The sequence below is a fragment of the Podospora anserina genome, chromosome 7 (assembly GCF_000226545.1).
Source record: "Podospora anserina S mat+ genomic DNA chromosome 7, supercontig 2".
Taxonomy (NCBI): Eukaryota; Fungi; Ascomycota; class Sordariomycetes; order Sordariales; family Podosporaceae; genus Podospora; species Podospora anserina.
In genome coordinates this window covers 25,374-43,301 of record NW_001914842.1, presented here as the reverse complement: position 1 = coordinate 43,301, position 17,928 = coordinate 25,374, and the positions used below count along the sequence as shown (strand labels likewise).

General features: G+C 48.2%; 5 protein-coding genes across 5 annotated transcripts; 4 read left to right on the top strand and 1 right to left on the bottom strand.

The window, feature by feature from the left end:
• Positions 1-2,125: 2,125 nt before the first annotated feature.
• PODANS_0_1460 (uncharacterized protein) lies at positions 2,126-3,537 on the top strand (the record flags this gene model as incomplete). The annotated part of the gene is made up of 2 exons (XM_001904528.1): positions 2,126-2,641; positions 2,695-3,537. The coding sequence occupies 2 exons, from the start codon at positions 2,126-2,128 to the stop codon at positions 3,535-3,537; spliced, it is 1,359 nt and encodes a 452-aa protein (XP_001904563.1).
• Positions 3,538-3,664: 127 nt separating this feature from the next.
• PODANS_0_1450 (uncharacterized protein) lies at positions 3,665-4,325 on the bottom strand (the record flags this gene model as incomplete). Its single annotated transcript, XM_001904527.1, has 2 exons — positions 3,665-4,218; positions 4,277-4,325. The coding sequence occupies 2 exons, from the start codon at positions 4,323-4,325 to the stop codon at positions 3,665-3,667; spliced, it is 603 nt and encodes a 200-aa protein (XP_001904562.1).
• A 2,574-nt stretch (positions 4,326-6,899) lies between these two features.
• PODANS_0_1440 (uncharacterized protein) lies at positions 6,900-8,774 on the top strand (the record flags this gene model as incomplete). The annotated part of the gene is made up of 2 exons (XM_001904526.1): positions 6,900-7,504; positions 7,559-8,774. 2 exons carry the CDS (start codon positions 6,900-6,902, stop codon positions 8,772-8,774), a joined length of 1,821 nt encoding a protein of 606 aa, XP_001904561.1.
• A 690-nt stretch (positions 8,775-9,464) lies between these two features.
• On the top strand, positions 9,465-10,733 carry PODANS_0_1430 (uncharacterized protein; the record flags this gene model as incomplete). Its single annotated transcript, XM_001904525.1, has 2 exons — positions 9,465-9,612; positions 9,673-10,733. The coding sequence occupies 2 exons, from the start codon at positions 9,465-9,467 to the stop codon at positions 10,731-10,733; spliced, it is 1,209 nt and encodes a 402-aa protein (XP_001904560.1).
• Positions 10,734-15,309: 4,576 nt separating this feature from the next.
• On the top strand, positions 15,310-16,590 carry PODANS_0_1420 (uncharacterized protein; the record flags this gene model as incomplete). Its single annotated transcript, XM_001904524.1, has 1 exon — positions 15,310-16,590. One exon carries the CDS (start codon positions 15,310-15,312, stop codon positions 16,588-16,590), a length of 1,281 nt encoding a protein of 426 aa, XP_001904559.1.
• Between the last annotated feature and the right edge of the window lie 1,338 nt (positions 16,591-17,928).

Genomic DNA, 17,928 nt, shown 5'->3' with positions numbered 1-17,928 from the left:
ACCTTTTACCTACTTTTACTACTTTCTTACCCTTACTTTTACCCCACTACCTTTTTACTTTTTTTTTCTTTTACACTTACACACTACTACCTTTACTCACCTTATATCCTTTCCCTTTATACACACCTTTCTTACACTACTTCCACCTATTTTACTACTAAGCCTTATAGGCCCTATTTAGTTTTAGTTTTAGCGAAATTATAATATAAATTAAGTTACTAATTTTCTTTTTACGTTATACTTTCCTTATATCCTTTTAATTAAGTTACGCTTTTTTATTATTTAACTACTTCTTTTTACCGATATATACTTTACTTCCTTTAAAATAAGATAGTTCTTACACTTTATTATATTCTTTCTTTAAATACTTTATCGATTTAGTATAATAATTAGTTTTACCGTATTAAAAGTATTTTTTAAGCGGAGGAGGATTCTTACGGTACTACCCCCCTAATTTCCCGAATTAAATATTAATATTAATAATAAAAAAAGTATTAAAAAACAAATTTATTTCCCTACTAAGGCTAATACCGAGATCTAGGAAGTAAGGTATTTAATCTTTAAAATATTAAACGCGAGTCCTTACTATTTTAGATTTACCGTTTCCCGGTATAAAAAAGCTACCGTAAATATTTACCTTTAAATATTATAGTACTACCTCCCTATTTACTATAATATTAACCGCTATATATTAATCGAGTATTTCCGCCGCTTAATTAAAGGTAGTAAGAAAGGATATAATAGTCGTTTTATTTTCTTTATAGATTTTTCTTTATACGTTATACCTATCTTCGATTATATTATTAATTTAATTACTTTAAGTAATAAAATATAAAGATTTTAAACGGCGTTGGGATCCTTTTTAGTTAATACGGGTTATCCTTATAAATTTAAAAAACTTTATTTAAAAGCGGTTAATAACCCTAGCTTTTATTACTTTTTTCTTTTTAATCGGTATTTAAAAAAGTAATTTAAAATAATTAAAAATAACTTTCGTTAACTCGCTTATACTTTTAAGAATAACTTTAGCGTAAAAATTATTTAATTCCTTATAAATATTTTCGTTTTATTAAAGGTTATAAATTTTAAAAAAGCGTTTAAAGCGAATAATTAAAATAAGTTAAATATTAATAAATATAAGTAGTTTTATATATTTATTAATCTATTTTTCTATATTAAAGTTATATTAAAATTTAAATTTATAAATATATAAAGTAAATTCTACGATCTAATACTTTTTATAAGTATTCTCGAAATGCTTTAAATATTCTATAAAGTATTTCTTTTTAAAATTATTTTTAAAATCGACTTTCTTTAAATTAAAAAATTTACGTTAAGGGAAATATATAAATATTATATGATAGGGGGTTAGCTAATTAAACGTAAGAAATCTTTAAAAATAATAATAATTAAAGTAAGTTTTTATAGGGTAAGGGTATTTAAGTTATTTAAATTAATACGCGAATTTAGGAAAAGGGGTAGGATATTCCTAGATCCCCTAGCCCGTGTTATTCCCTACTCTATAGGCCCTACTTATCCGTCTTCCGTTCTTACTAGTCCGGGCGACCCCGCTTCTTATAAATCGTGAAATATCTCAAAAAGGTTTTAACTCTGTATAAATTCCAGTAAAAGAAGATTTATAGATACCACATACTATTTAGAAAGTAAGGTACGGCCTAGTACTTAACTAGCACCTAGGTAAACTAATACTATAGTTACCACCGCAATAGCCTAGATATATAAGGGGATGCGTCTATAAGATAAAAGGGGTTCGTGTGGATAAAGACCCTTCTTTCGTCTCATCCGTCAACCCATACTCCTCTTTAGTCTTCCTCTCATTTATATTGCACCGGCTAATAACCCAACTCAGATATCCCAGATCGTCCATCCATTAATCCTAGCAGCAGACCTATTGTCCCGGATATGTTCATCTTGATCATGCCGAAATAAAACATATTTTTCCCACCAATACCAAAACTGCAGCTCTTCCCCGCATAGTGCTACCATGCTCCGTCGATCATAATGGACCCCATTGCGACCTTGCTTGACTGCCGGCAGTTTGCACATAAGCCGCTTGTACGTCCAAGTCTTTTGTTGCTTATCCATTCATTCTTGCTAGTCCGTCATGCGTCTCCTACTTCTTTCTTTGGGCGCGACGATTGCGTCTCTCGCCTCGGCCTCGTTGCAGATTGTTCCGGGTGGCACATGGACTACACCAAATGGCGAGCATCTTCAAGCTCACGGGGCTGGTCTCATTGTTGACAATGGCACATACTACATGATTGGAGAGGACAAGAGCGGGGGACACTCATTCTCCAACGTCAACTGCTACTCCTCCACTGACCTGGTGCAATGGACGCTCGTCGGTGCTCTTCTGACACGTCAAGCATCCGGTGACCTCGGTCCAAATCGTGTTGTCGAAAGACCAAAGGTAGTCTACAATGACCGCACTCGAAAGTATGTGCTCTGGATGCACATGGACAGCAGCAATTACGGTGAAGCCAGAGTCGCCGTTGCCACTGGAGACTCGGTCTGTGGGAGGTACCAATATATCAGGAGTTTCCAACCACTTGGACGAGAAAGCAGAGACATGGGTCTTTTCAAGGATGACGATGGCAAAGGGTACCTGTTAACCGAAGATGTGAGTTCGTCCTCCCAGGCCTCTCATGCAGCAGCTTACTCAGACCAACACAGAGGAAACATGGACTTCGAATCGTCGCACTTTCCGATGACTATCTTACTCCCACGACGGACGTATTTTCCTGGCGCCTGGAGGGTGGAAATCGCGTGGAAGCTCCTGCCATGATCAAACTTGGACGAACCTACTTCATGTTTGCTTCAATGATGACGGGATGGGACGCCAATGAGAACCAGTACACCACCTCCACCTCTCTGTCTGGCGGCTGGTCTGCGTGGAGAAAGTTTGCCGATAGCGGATCCAAGACCTACAACTCCCAGACGACATACATTCTCAAGACAAGCGAGTCTAGTGCCATCTACCTCGGCGATCGGTGGATGAAAGACAACTTGATGGCGAGCACGTATATCTGGCTCCCACTGAGTATCAGTGGAACTACCGTTACCATGAAGAACTTTGTTAGCTGGGTCCCCGGATCACCTGGATTCTCCGCATGGCAAAATCCTCCTGCAGAAACATCATACGAAGGAGAAAAGGCAGTGTATGGCGGAAAAGCAAGGAATGTAGATTGCTCGACCTGTTCTGGCAAAGTGACGGCTGGATACATTGGCGGCCCAGACCGGGGTAGCGTCACATTCAACAACATTCGCAGCGACATCGACGGCTTGACTACAATTCGGATCAAGTTCCTCAACGGAGACAGCAGCCCGCGGTATGCCAACGTTCGGGTTAATGGCGACGGGGGGAGAAAGATTGCCTTCCTACCAGCAAAGGGAGACCCGGCTTCTAGTACCCTTCACGCCAACTTGAGACGCGGTTCGAGTAACACAATTGTCATTGAGGGATTTGGGAATGGCTGGGGACCAGATGTGGATCGGTTGATGGTTCCAGTGCAGTAGATTATCAGTCCTCCCTTGTTCTACGGATGCTTATGTAGATTACCTATCCACAAACGCAGACGACATCTTGTACCTCACTAAATTTGTCTGATCATGCCATCGGCCTTCCATCTCCGTGGTGGCTGGCCTAGGCCAAGGTTCTGGCCAAAGCGCGGACCTGTTCGTGCAGTTGAGACTCCCTAGGCGAGTTCTTCAAAACCTTCTCCAACAAATGGTTGACCTGCAGGCCTGCAGCCCGCGGAGGATTGCCCTGGGCAGTCTGGATTCTCGAGATTTGGAATTGAAGAAAGAACTTGGGGACTTTGATCGCCAAATTCCCGTTGACGCTTCTGATGCCAGCTTCGGTGGCGATGTAGACGTCCAACTGTCGCTGGAATTGTGCGAGGTTGGCGGAACGAAGTGGTGTCGGAGTCGCGAATCTGCTCAGGGCAAACTGCAATGGGGCTTGGGAAGAGGTGGCAAAGTTGATGGAAGAGAAGGAGACGCCATCAGAGGTTACATCGGGGACGTTGGATAATGTTCGGCGGCTATTGTTGCAGGTGATGCGTGGACGGAGCTGGTTGACAAAGTCTGATGTTTCCTTGGGGAGAACGGTGTTGCCGATTATAAAACAAGCACTGCCAGCTTGTCTAGAGCTGAGCTCGGAAGCCGCTGGAATGGCAAGATCGGAGACGATGGGAGCTGTTTGTTACTGTGTTAGCTAAGGGGCTTTTTCAGATGCAATCCATCTTCAACGTACCGGCAGAGACAAGCCCAGCTCCAATAGCAAGAAGACCGAAGAATCTCATTGTTGCGATTCGGTGTTGATGAAAGTGAGAAGTTGCAAAGTAAACAAATACAACAAACAAATTGAATAGGACGCAAGCGCCGGGATTTTGAAGAAACAAACAAAAAAATCGAGTCAAAAAGAACGATGCAGCCAGCCACAGTGAGGATCAGATCTACAACCGGGGCAGATCAAGCATCCTAAATACAATCCGAACCCTGTGTCTCGGTGGAGCCATCAACCCAACGACGAGAATCCAAACTCTGGCTCACGCGCCAATGCCACCGGAGCAGTCTCCAACAAGTCTAGCGCTGTACTCTGAGCCCCAGACAGGGGTCGGTTCAGGGGTTTTGGCGATGACCTCAAACTTTTGCGGGGCCGTTTCATCCCTTCTTCCCCTTTTGCTTCCAGAAATACCACCATGACAACTTCGTAAACGATTCCTGCAAGAAGTTCAGATGGTGAAAAGGGGAACCCATTGAAACACAAAGTAGACCCAAAACAGCGCGTTTTTGCCTTGGCGAGGTTGGCCCAGTGTGTTGCCAGTGACGATCACGGGCCCATAGTCAGCAAGCCAAAACCACCCCAACGCGCACACCAGACCGGCGAAGAAAAAGACGTAGACGCTGAATGGTTTTATCCCTCCCGTCTTAGGTGTGCTGCTGCGACACATTAAAAAGAACGAGACGACAGCAATCACACCTCCTCCGATTCCCATCACGGCGATAATGATGATGCCAGGATCAGACCACTGCCATTCGGAATCATCAATGCGCTTGCTACCTGATATTATTCATTAGCGAATGAACCATCAAAAGGGCAACAAGGAAAGGGAAGCCCACCCGTCATATGAGCAAGCATTTGACTCGACAACAAACCAGCAACGCACAGAACGCAAACCCAGCCAGCCAATTGAACCATCAGACCCCTCCTTTCTCTATTAAAATATCGCTGAATTATAACTGCGTCCATGACCAAGCCAAATATTATGTGCATGGCTAACAGCATCACCAACGCACGCGATTCTCGAACTTCGGACGCGTTGAGAGCGGCGAGAGTGACTGTCACGATTGCCATGCAGCTGGTGATAATGACATCGATGAGGTGTTGACTGAGGTACTTCCACGGCATCAAGGGTATGCGGCCAAAAAGGTGACAGACTAGAGTGTACACCATAATGATGTGGGAAATGGCACCGAGAACGCCATACGGGACGTTGTACTGGTCAAAGAGCTGCTCAATTTGGGGATCAAAGTCTCCCCGAGGTCCATCGTTTCGAATGTCGAGAGGGAATGCCGAGGCGATTGAAAGAAACGATCCAAACACCAGAATCTTTGCGAGGATAGCCTTCCAAGTAAACAAAAACATGATGACGGGTCGCTGATATTCGGGGTGGCACCAGGAGGCGGACTGGAACTGTCTGTCCTCACATACCTTTCGTATCTGAATTCGTTGACAATCAGACATTTATTGAACATTTGTCTCCCCTGAAGCTTCATTGGAAAGTGCCATTCCAAATTTAAAGTTCGGTTTCACTTGAGCTCATCGCGCTTATTTTTCCCTTTTCCATTTGTGCGTTGAGTTGTGGCTTGCATTTATTGAGCTTGGCATCCTATGCGCTACCTGAGCCAACCACAATTTGACCACACTATTGTTAGAGTTACGTTTACATTGATTCAAAGCTGGTATTCTGGCTTCTTTGTGCATTATGTGGTGGCAGACATTGAGTGATGAAGCCCAATGCCACAATTGTCCAGATGTATCCCCTATCGGTGATGTATTTCCAGTACGTAGAAGGATGTGAGCGTTCTTCTTGTTTGGCCATTTTATATATCATTTGAGGTATTGAAATATCTCCAAATGCATCATGTCTTGTTTTTATGATAGGCACGCTGAATTGTCAGAGAATCAGGTACTTGCCATCCTAGTTCCAGAGCCTTGCTGGATAACCAGATCTTAACCAGCATTCTCTTTGCCAATGGACCACAAAAGCATGCCGAAGTTGCGATGAATCCCATCTTTAAAACTTCAGCTATCGAGGACGTTGGTGGAATCAAGTATGCCCCCTTGTCATCAAGTGATTTCTCGTGTACGGAAATGTGCAACGACTGCAACTCCAAAAGTAGCTTAACAATAAAACTGAGACTTGGCTTGCTATTTGCTACCTCCAAAAACGATGGATGACGTGATGACATATGTGCGTGCACAAGCACGTGCCGTGCCTCTCGACATTGGGATGACGCATTGCGTGCAACCCAAGATCGCAGCGGGGTAAGAATGCTACGTCCATTGTTTATCAACCAGCGACCACAGAAGCTGTTGGTTGGACTGTTCTCCTCTACTTCCCCTCTGATCCGGTTGGCTGGAACGCCGCAATAGGAAGGTCCAAGGAATAGTTCATCTTGATCATGGCAGCCCACGCCATGGCATCATTCGTCATCTTGCCCCAGACTGGAAGCTGGCTTGTAGCTGCGTCTTGCAGCATCACAAGAGTCCGGTCCGTCCACTCAGATTAACTCACCAACGGTGACAAGGACCAAGTCTGGGATAGTTGATTTCGACAACATGCAATACATCACGTCTCGCGGTAACTGGCATGCAATGCTGCAGCTCTGTTGGGAGGCATCCGGCGATATATCATGACTGGCTTCTCCCACCGCCCTGGACTTGGGTCTTGTTCCGCAGTCGCTCTGTCATGATGCTGGTCAAATATCACTTCACGGTCGGGTTCGCTCTCTCGTTCTCGTCGTTGGCATCCGCCTGCCTTCGCGAGTTCAACTCGGAGCATGTCCACACCCATCGCAAACCCATACTGCGAAGACAAGCGGTGTGGCCACCTGTCTTGACTGAGCAAGAGACGATCTTGTCCAACTCTTTTGATGCCAACAGCATCGATGACTGGGCGAAATATTACGGCAATCAAGTCAAGTTGGCTGGTTTGGGGCGTGAGGCCGCCGAGTGGACCAGAGACCGTTGGGCAGAGAACAACTTCACGTCTGCGTTGAAAGAGTATCATGTGTATCTCAGCTACCCAGTACGCCAGTCTCTGGCCATCGCTTACAGCAACGGGACAAGAGCGGAAGTCCACGTCCAAGAGCCCGCCCTGGCAGAGGACCCAGTGACGGGACGGGAGGATGCAATCTCGAACTTCCATGGATACTCAGCCTCCGGTAACGCCACTGCCGAATATGTTTATGTTGGGTAAGTCTGACATCTCCACTTCTGCTTGCTCAGGTGTGCTAAAAGCTGTGGCAGACGGGGAACGCACGCCGACTTTACTCGCCTCGTGGAACTGGGGGTTGAGCTGGAGGGCAAGATCGCATTAATCAGATACGGCTCCATCTTTCGGGGTTTGAAGGTCAAGAATGCGCAGGACCACGGCATGATCGGTGCCATCATTTTCACCGATCCTGGTGATGACGGAAACGTCACCGTTGCCAACGGCTATGAAGCGTACCCCCATGGACCCGCCAGACACCCTGACGCTGTGCAGAAAGGGTCAGTTCTCTTTCTCTCCACCTATCCTGGCGACCCAACCACTCCGGGCTATCCCTCTGTTGAGGGAGCACCACGTGCAGACACATCCTCCGTCACTCCCCAGATTCCCTCTCTGCCCATATCCTATGCTGCTGTCCTCCCACTGCTGCAAGCTCTCGACGGCCATGGTTTGGAGGCAAGCCAAGTCAACCGCACCGCTTGGATGGGTGCACTGGACGCCGAATACCGCACTGGACCTGCACCTGGTGTGACGCTGTCCCTTGAGAATCTCATGGAGGGCAAAATCACGCCAATCTGGAATGTGATTGGCTACATCAATGGGACGAATCCAGATGAGACTCTGGTAATTGGCAACCACCGGGATACCTGGATGATTGGTGGTACGGGAGACCCTAACTCGGGTTCCGCCATACTCGCAGAGTTGGCCAGAGCATTTGCCAAGCTTACTGCCACGGGGTGGAAGCCGCGCCGAAATATTGTTCTGGCGTCGTGGGACGCGGAAGAGTACGGTCTTGTTGGGTCGACAGAATGGGTGGAGGAGCACGTCAACTGGCTCACGGAAACTGCGGTGGCATACCTCAACATCGATGTTGCCGTGAGCGGGCCGAGGCCCAGTCTGGATGCGACGCCAGAACTTCACACCATTGGAACAGAAATCATGAAGAAGGTCGTTCACCCCAATGCGGGTGGCTTCAACATTTCCCTCTATGACGCCTGGCAGAGAGAGTCGAGCACGGGATCCGGCCGTCACGTTGGCGTCCTGGGAAGCGGCAGCGACTACACTACCTTTCTGCATAGAGGTGTAAGCGCATTGGATGTTGGCTCAAGCGGCGGTGCTGGAGATCCCATCTGGCATTACCACAGCAACTACGACTCTTACAACTGGATGTCCAAATTTGGAGACCCGGGATTCAAGGTGCATGCTGCCATGGGTCAGTATCTGAGCTTGCTCGCGCGTGCACATTGCGGATGATGAAATCTTGCCCTTCGATCTCCCCAACTATACCGAAGAGCTAAGAGGGTATTATGAGGATTTGAGAGACTTGATCGGGGATGAGACCCTCGACACTTCCGAACTGGCCGCCGCGATTGACGTTTTTGAGAAGAGTGCCAAGCAGGTTAAGGAGCTGGAGACTTTGGCCAAGACATGGAAGGATGAAAACTTGATCAAGGTGGTCAATAAGAAGTATCGAGACTTCCAGCGCGGATTTGTATCGCAGGGAGGATTGCCCAATCGCGAGTTTTAACCGTCATGTGGTGACAGCCCCTGGGCTAGAACACAGGGTAACGCCGCCATTACCTTCCCTGGGCGTGTCCGAGGGAAGTGCAGTACGGGAACTCTAACCGTCGCACGCTGAGTGGGTGTCCAAAACTGCCACAAGGCATTCTGCGGGCTGCCGCCATTACTCCAAGACTTGAACACCATACATGTAGCTGTACCATAATATGTAGGGTGTGAATAAATCTGACACTGTTTGGCTTGTGCTCTCTGCCCGTCCAATGAGACACTGGCGTTGGTTGCTTGGTGATTCCAAGACTTCCTTGGCAGTCTTGAGAAAACAACCCCTCCAGGCAACCAACACCATCTCACGTTCAGTTTTTTCTGACACGTCCAGAACACCAAACTCTGGTTTCTGACTCTTGACAGTCTTGCACATCCATCATGGCAAATTCAGCTCCCAAAGTGGCCGAAGCCGAACGATTCGAAACGGACCGGGCGATTTCGCTCAAGGCCAAAGACATTGCCAACCTGATCAAGCACAGCAAGCATTTTATTGTCTTCACCGGTGCGGGCGTCTCGACTTCTGCAGGTAATTGCCGCCCCGTTTACTTCGTGTTTCGAGACACATTCTGACATGATCAAATCCCAGGGATTCCCGACTTTCGTGGTCCAGATGGCGTGTGGACTTTGCGAAAGCAGAAACGCGACGCGCCGTCCAAGGCCACTAGCACGCTGCAAGCCATCCCCACTCCGACACACATGGCACTTGTCAAGCTTCAAAACAGGGGACTTCTCAAGTACCTTGTGAGCCAGAACTGTGATGGGCTGCATCGTAAAAGTGGTATCGCGCCTGAGATGATCTCGGAGCTGCATGGGAACAGTAATAGGGAGTACTGTCGTGACTGTGGAAAGGAATACATTCGAGACTTTCGGGCTGTTGCACCTTACACCAAGACAGTCACAGACCACCGCACTGGCCGCAAGTGCAGCATGCCGGGCTGCAATGGTGTTCTTCTTGACACCATCATCAACTTTGGCGAGTGTTTATTTGAGCAACCTTTGAAGCTGGCGAGAGAACATGGCAAGAAGGCCGATTTCTGTCTAGTCCTCGGATCAAGCTTGACGGTGCCTCCCGCTTGTACCATCCCTGAGATCGCAGGCAAGAGCAAAAGGGGGAAGCTGGGAATCTGCAACCTGCAAAGCACACCGCTGGATCATCTTGTGGACGGGGAAAGCATGAGGGTTTTTGCGAGGACCGATGATCTCATGATTGCTGTAATGGGTCATCTATGTCTAGAAATCCCCCAGTTCGTGCTAAGGAGGCAACTGACAGTGAAGGTGGTAATGGGGGAGAGGGATAGAAACCAAGTCATCCTGCAAGGAGTTGACGTGGACGGAACCCCAAGCACTTTTCTCAAAAGCGTCAGGTTGGAGGGCAGCAGACGACCCGCAGTGACAGAGCCCTTTACGCTGAGTTTCCGCATGGATGGACAGGAAGAGCTTCGATTGAAACTCGAGCTGGAATTCATGGGAAATTACCTGGAGCCTAACGTTGAGATTGTGCACTCAACCCAATGCTCTGAGCGTCTTTACTTGCTAGAGTACAGTCCGTATACAAGGGAGTGGCAGGTTGTGGCAAAAGATTACTGTGAGTTGTCTGAAGTCCCTACCTTCCTTGACTTCACGGAGATTGGTGCTAACGGGCCTTGATTCTCACGACAGAATACAAACATCTGAATCTGAGTTCCATGGCTGACGTTTTATCTACGAAATCAAGACCTTTGCCATGTTCACAACATCAGGAGTTGGCATTGTACATCTCATCGGGCTAGCAGCCCGACCGTCCGATCAGTGATACTTGGCTTTACCACATTCAGGAAAGCACTCGGTTTGTTAGTTTCTCGGCAGTTGACTGGGATACTCAGTTGGGTTTTTAATTGGGGCGCTTCCGGATCGGTCTCTTGGGAGCTATGGCTGCTATCCTGTCAAGCAACCCGGAACAGGCGTCAGCTGCTCACCCCAGGCGGGGCTCTCTCCGATGCCGGCCTCAGTCACGGAGAGAATATCGATGACTAGGGGCTTTGGATGCAACAAGAGACCACTAAAAGTATCATTTGACATGGCTGTGACGACAAACCGCAGGTGTTGATATTGGAATTCCTCGGTCCCTTAGCTGCCCGGTCATCGCATCGCCTTCACCTCTCAACACATCAACACCTGCCCGTGCAGACAAGCCCAACCATGTACGACCATCACAAAGCATCCATCGCCAAGATAACCGCCTACTTCGAGGCGGACCCTACAGTGATGGGGTTGATCCTCACGGGTTCAATAGCCCACGGTTTCGACCGTGCTGACTCTGACGTCGACGTCTTAATTGTCGTTTCAGATGATGATTTTGCCCGGCGTCTGGAGACAGGGAACCTCACCATGGTCAGTCCCGATTTGTGTACATACGAGGGCGGCTTCGTGGACGCCAAATACACATGCTTGTCCCTGATCAACCAAACCGCCGAAAAGGGAAGCGAGCCTGCGCGATGGGCATATGACGGCGCCCAGGTCCTCTTCAGTCGCTTCGATCCTCCCAATATTCTACGGAACGCTATCAAGAACATTGCATCGTACCAGACAGAGGGGAAAGAGAATCGCATAATGAGATTCAGGGTCCAGCTGCAGATTTGGAGATGGTACTGTTCGGAAGGCAGGAAGAAGAACAACCCGTACTTGTTGAACCTAGCCGCCTCGAAGCTAGTGTTGTTTGGTGGTCGGCTCATCTTAGCACACAATGAGATGCTTTACCCGTTTCACAAGTGGTTTCTCAGGTTGTTGGGAGATGCGCCAGAGAAACCCGAGGGCTTTATGGATCTGGTGGATAGGGTGATCAGGGACCCGACAGAAGCAAACACTGAGCATTTCTTTGAGGTGGTTGCGAACTGGAAAGAATGGGCTACTGGTCCTAACAGGCCAGGAGCACTTTACATGGTTGACAGTGAGCTGAATTGGCTATATCTGCAGACGCCTGTGGATGACCTTTAGTGGTGCTAGATGTTATGTCATTGTCGCTTTTCTTTTGGGTTAAAGAGTGTATCACAATGCTCAAGTGCAACGGGAAATATCAACAAAAGAATAGTGGCTGTTGCAGCTCGGAAAAACTTGCAAACATCAGGTTGGCGGGCTTAAGGGGCTTAGGTTACAAGTACTTACTAGTCGGGAATATAGTAAGATGCCTAGATACCGGGTAGCACTTGATTTGGTAAAGAGAATATGAAATGAGCTACTATAACGTTGCATTGTGCTCCATACTTTTAGCACATATTGAGAATATTAGTACAGGTATCACTATACTACAGTACCTTCTTATACCTCACCGAGGTACTTTGCAGTGAGAGCATAGTGATGCCACCACAAAAGAGAGTTCATGATCGTTCTCAGCTGTGCATAAAGAGCTATAGTCTTCTTTTAGCCGCAAAGCGCTGTTGCTGTCTCGTTCTTATTGTCCAGTCTGAACAAGGCCTTGTTTTTCCTGTAGTTGTGCCTTCTGATGCTGTCAATCCCATTTTTATGGCTTGCCAAAGGATACCTACCAATCTCGAATGCCTATATAAGTAGATAAATAGAGCTTCTCAATATCTCAACACTGCACATCTTCCACAATTACCTCTGCCCACTTTTCACAGACAGTTTCTACCAGATTACGCATTTATTCTCCAAACACAATTTTGAGAATGGCTTCTACTTTCTTCCCTGAGAGGCTTCAGGGTAGCCAACCGCCTAATCCGGAGGAGCTAATAGTTCATCAGAACTAACACGCTTTGTGGATCATCCGGCGTGAAGGGAAGGCTCCTACAGCCCAACCAACTAGGAAGACGGCAGTCAGCGCGCAGCAAATCGACACACTGCTCGAGCGCTACCGCACTGACAATCTTATTGATCTTCGCGAGGATTTCAGAGTGACACTGATTCTAAGAGGTCAGTTTTCCTTCATCTGCAAAATTCGCACTGGCAAATTTTGGACAGACAGTCACTTGCCTGGTGTTACCATTCCCGCCACTGTTATTATGCGTGCAAGTCTGCCATGGGCTTCCGTACTATGGCACTGAAATTGAAGTAGCAGCCATGCTCTTTGCAAGCCGCCAAGACATTCCAGTACCACAGGTTTACTTCTTTGACTCGTCTGCGAAGAACGGTTATGGCATTGAATTCACGATTCAGGAGTTTGTCCAGGGTGAGAGGCTTGACACTAACCAAGCCCTTATCTCAGAAGCCGTAGAGTGCTGGCATCGACTGTGGAACAGTAGTAACTTCACTCAATCCGGAAGTCTTTACTGGCATTGGAATAGCCAGCCTTTCTTCGTTGGCCCTATGGTAGACCAAGAGTTCTTTGCTCCCCGTGTGGAGAAGGTGAGTCACGAACTTCCACAGTTCAGCCCTTCCTCGGACTGGCCAAGCTACGTTGAGGTTCTCTTCAATACTAGAAGGCAGAGGGATTGGACTAAATGTCACCAAGGCTCTCAGATCATGTCTTCACTTCCAGGTTGCCCAGTTGATGCCAACAGATTTCTAGTGAGGTTTGCTGAGATCGAGGCCATGGCTGGTTCTGTATCTGCTCTGATCTTCAAGTCAAGAATGATTCATTGGGATATGCATGAGCGTAATGTCCTGGATAAATCTGACGGTGAAAAGCTTGCTGCGGTAATCAACTGGGATGCCGTGGTCATAGAGCCTGCCGGTTTATGCCGCTCTATTGGTCCCGCCTGTGTCCTTGACCACATGTCGTCTTGGGAGTAGGCCAGGTGTCAATGGAATCTCCCAGCTGAATGGTGGGACGAAACGGCCAAGATTGTGCGAGCAGATCTTCTCTATGACATTCGTCGATTTTATGCAAAGACGGACTAACCTCGTGGGATGCCATGACCATTGCCAGTAATAAGAAAGTTGTAGCAATTTTGAATAAACTAACAGACTAGAAACCATATTTATGCACATCTTATTTTACTCAGACTGATGCCTCTCCCTCTATTGATGAAATGTGTCCCCGATCAGGTACGTAGCTTTCGTAAACCTACCTAGGTAGCTTGTTTGAACATTTTATCTTCTGGCCGTCTTTATCAAACTACCTAAGTAAACTCAAAAAATACCTGTAAGACCCAGCGCCACCGTTCCTGAGCGTAATATCTGCAATAAGGTGCGGTAATTTTTCACGGCTAAGGCACAAGGCATCCGCTCCCGTTTCGAAAAATAAAGGTAAGTGCTAGTAGAAGCTACCATTCGTTGTTCTCGGCAACATCTGAAGACAACTTTCGCCCCGTTGTGTCGTTTCTTTCCCTTTGGGCAGAGACATGCCTTGTTTTAAATATCAGATCCGTTTCCACGCTTGTTACCTTACCGTCTCCCCTCAGCAGTGGGAATATTCACTTTGGCCTCCATGTCCCGATGATGTCTTGCAACATGTCCTTCAAACATACCACCATCCGTGACAACAAAATTCCAGAAATAGATAGACGTTCTGTTATGTGAGATTACCAACTTGTTGATACGAAGGATATCTATCTACGTGTTAATTTGGGATCGGAGAAATTTACTTCAAGTACGCGTGAGCCTGGGCACAGGTGGGCCCAGTATCCTCGCACCTTGATGGCCAGGAAGGCAAACGGTGCTCATGACTTACAGTTTTAACCCGAAAATTAGGCCAAGACCGGTATGTTGAACATCGGATATCCTCAGTTCACCTAGCAAACGCCAAATGCGATGCCCCCGTGACAGCTACTGAAAAGTCGCCTTCCTGCCACCCACCGACGAACACTCGAAGCCACCTACACACGAAGAGTTGACGCCAAGATAACCCATCCGCCTCGGCACACATGCCACATGGCCTCAATGCCATTCCCACGTTGTCCCCCGGGTAAAATGCTACCGTTACAAGCCGACATTTAGGCAGTTGCCGGTAATGTCAGTCTACCATGTCATGGCAGCAATTGTTGGCCTTTATTGCCTGTCTTGTTGCCAACCTCCTCTACTTGATTATAGGCGGTTAATTGTCCATCCAGCTTATCGTCTTCTAGGCCACGTTGCCAGAATCAATACCAAGTCGAACATAATGCGTCGATAGACCTTTCCATATTCTGACAAGTACCTCCAGTGGCGAGATTCTCATCGTCTCGGTCACGTCGCGCCTCTTTGTAGCAGAAAACAATCCTTGACGACAACCAGTTTGCTACGTTTCTAGAACCTCACTCTGAGCTCGCCTGCGTCTTCCTCAACACGCTGTTCTGTTGTCTTTCACAACATGGCGTGGCGTCATGTCACTCTCGCGAGGGTGTTGCTCCTCGGCCTAGCAACCCCCTTTGCCAGCGCGGCAGACTCCAAGAAAGACGGCCTTGCATCTGAAGAGATTCAGCACAGGACTGTGTACACCGGCAACGCAACCGAACCGGTTCTGTCTTCGCCACCAACTGACAAGTGGTGGAAGTCCAACATCTGTCAAGGGTCTTACTGCGTCTACACGAACCTGCGAATTGCGAACCGGCGCGGACTTGTCCTAGTAACAAAGCCAGATGAATACAACAAGGTCGAACGAATCGAAGCGTATCTCGAAAGGGCGGACAACAAGTGGGAAGACGGCTCTCTTCTTGCCGAGACAGAGATTCTGGAAAAAGGCCTGGGCTTGACGGCAAAGCAGTCCATCAGGCGTGGAAAGCCACTCAGCTCCTGGTCTCCCGTGCTCCTTGTGCACAAAGATCTTTTTGAAGATGTTGTCAAGAAAAAGGAACGAACGCGCTTGCTGGAAGCAGCGATCAACTACCTGCCCGATGACACCCGAGCCGCCTTCAACAGGCAACGCAACCGCCCTGGGCACAACTCCGGCGAGAGTCCTCGTTCGATCGAGGAGATCTTGTACGCTCACCCCTTCGAAGTGGACCTCGGAGCTGGCTACCGTCAAGAGCATAGCTCCAAGCACTACATCAATTATCCTGAGGTCGCCCTTTTCCAACACGATTGCCGACCAAATGTCGCCTTCTACATTGATCAGCACCTGCAACACCGCACGACTGTGGCTCGCAAGGTGGCGGAGGGGGAGGAGCTCTCGATTTCTTACATTGACCCCTTCTTGCCTCGCAAGGAGAGATCAGACTGGGTCAAGCGATTTCGGGGCAGCAGCAAGCCGTGCCCTTGCGCCGCCTGCACCGGCAACAACAAGCCGTCGCAGCTCAAAAAGTCGGATAAGAACCTTGCCGAGATCAACTCGATAAAGGCAGAACTCAAGAACCACGACAGCAAAAAGGTGACGGTTTCTCTGATTGATCGCTACGTGAAGCTGATGCAGGAGGAGAAGCTGCAGGCCAAGTACGCCGAGGCCTGGGAACTGGCGGCTTTGAATTACAATTATTTGGGGGAAGACAAGAAGGCAAAGAAGTACGCCGACCTGGCAGTGCAGGCCGGGATTGTCGAAGGAGGAAAAGATAGCAATGATGTGGTGGCCATGAGGGTGTTTGCAAGCGACGTGAAGGGCCATTACAGTTACCGATACACACTGAAGAGGAGAGGGATCAAGGAGCCTGGGAATTAATGTTGGAGATCTGATATTATTTCTTCATCAATGTGGAAAGTGAGTTTGATTTGGAAATACATGGTAAAATGTTGTTTATCCTTACAAGACATTTGAACCGTTCATATCTGCACACCTCTTCCGAAGCTGAAGGTCGACTGTAGTAATGAAGGCAATACTGTAGTAAGATGACCAAGTTTGTGAGACAAGGCTGGACCTTGTGATCTTCTAGCTGCCACAAAGGGGTGTCTACCTGTTCTCATGACACATTCAAGCACACCACTCTCGTAGGGACGTCTTCCTGGAAGGCAGGGTCGAGACCGTCATACGCAGCGAGTTTACCCTGTGGTCTGTGACAAACAATTCGTTTGCTATGTTCGACATGGATATGTCTAGGGGGAATAGAAAGTGCCACAGCCTGAGGCAGTTTCTGCTGCGCCAGTCAATGATGACATACACAGGAGTCCTCCTGGTGAGAGGCTTGGCAAGATAGCATTTGCGATTGCCCTTGCTCTTTTCACTAACAGTGGGCCTTGCCGTTACATCGTAAAGGAGGACGGAATTAGTGATGACTGTTGGGTTGCTGTGCCGCTTGGTCGCGTCGACTGTGCGAGGCAACCCAAAGCTGGCCACCTCTTGCGGCCGATGAGGAGTCTTGCCCTATCAAGTTGAGAATGCTGAAGCTCAGAGACCTCCTCTGGAAGCCCGCACCGCCTTCGCCCTCCTCAAAGTCGAGACGCCGCGTCATGCTGGATGCACATAGGACACCGGATGGTCGTGTATGGCGTGTAAGGGACAGCCAACTGTTCAGTGCTCATTCTCCAGGCCAGGTTCTCGATTGAGCCTGGGACAGGCACTTTGGCACCCGACTCTACGGAGACGAGCATAGTTTTCGTTCAGCTGCCCGTTGTCTTTACATCCCGGTTCCCGAACAATGACCCGAGAGCTTGCCGCAGCAGCTCGCAGACCAGAGTTGTGGGGTTTGGTGTCTGAATGGGCGTCTCTCGCGTCTCAAGAGAGAGTGCTTCGCCTCGCACCCACCATAAGCGCTACGACACACCAAGCACCCGCCGAGCCTTATAGAGGAAATGCTACTGCATTTGTGGCTGTCCGCAGCAGCAACCCCCTGCAAGGCACCCGTCAAATGCACAACACTCAACCGCCATCGTGCATGTCCACCCCTGGGACACACGCAGGGCTGCCTCAGTGCCGCCGCTGGTTATAAGATGCGGCTACAAGCCAAACTTAAACAGGCTCTCACAAGACATCACAACATCTAACACGCCTAAGGACCAATCTAGTTTAACATTTGCGTTTCGACCAGGTTTTCGCAACTCAGACGGTTTGTCAACAGTCACT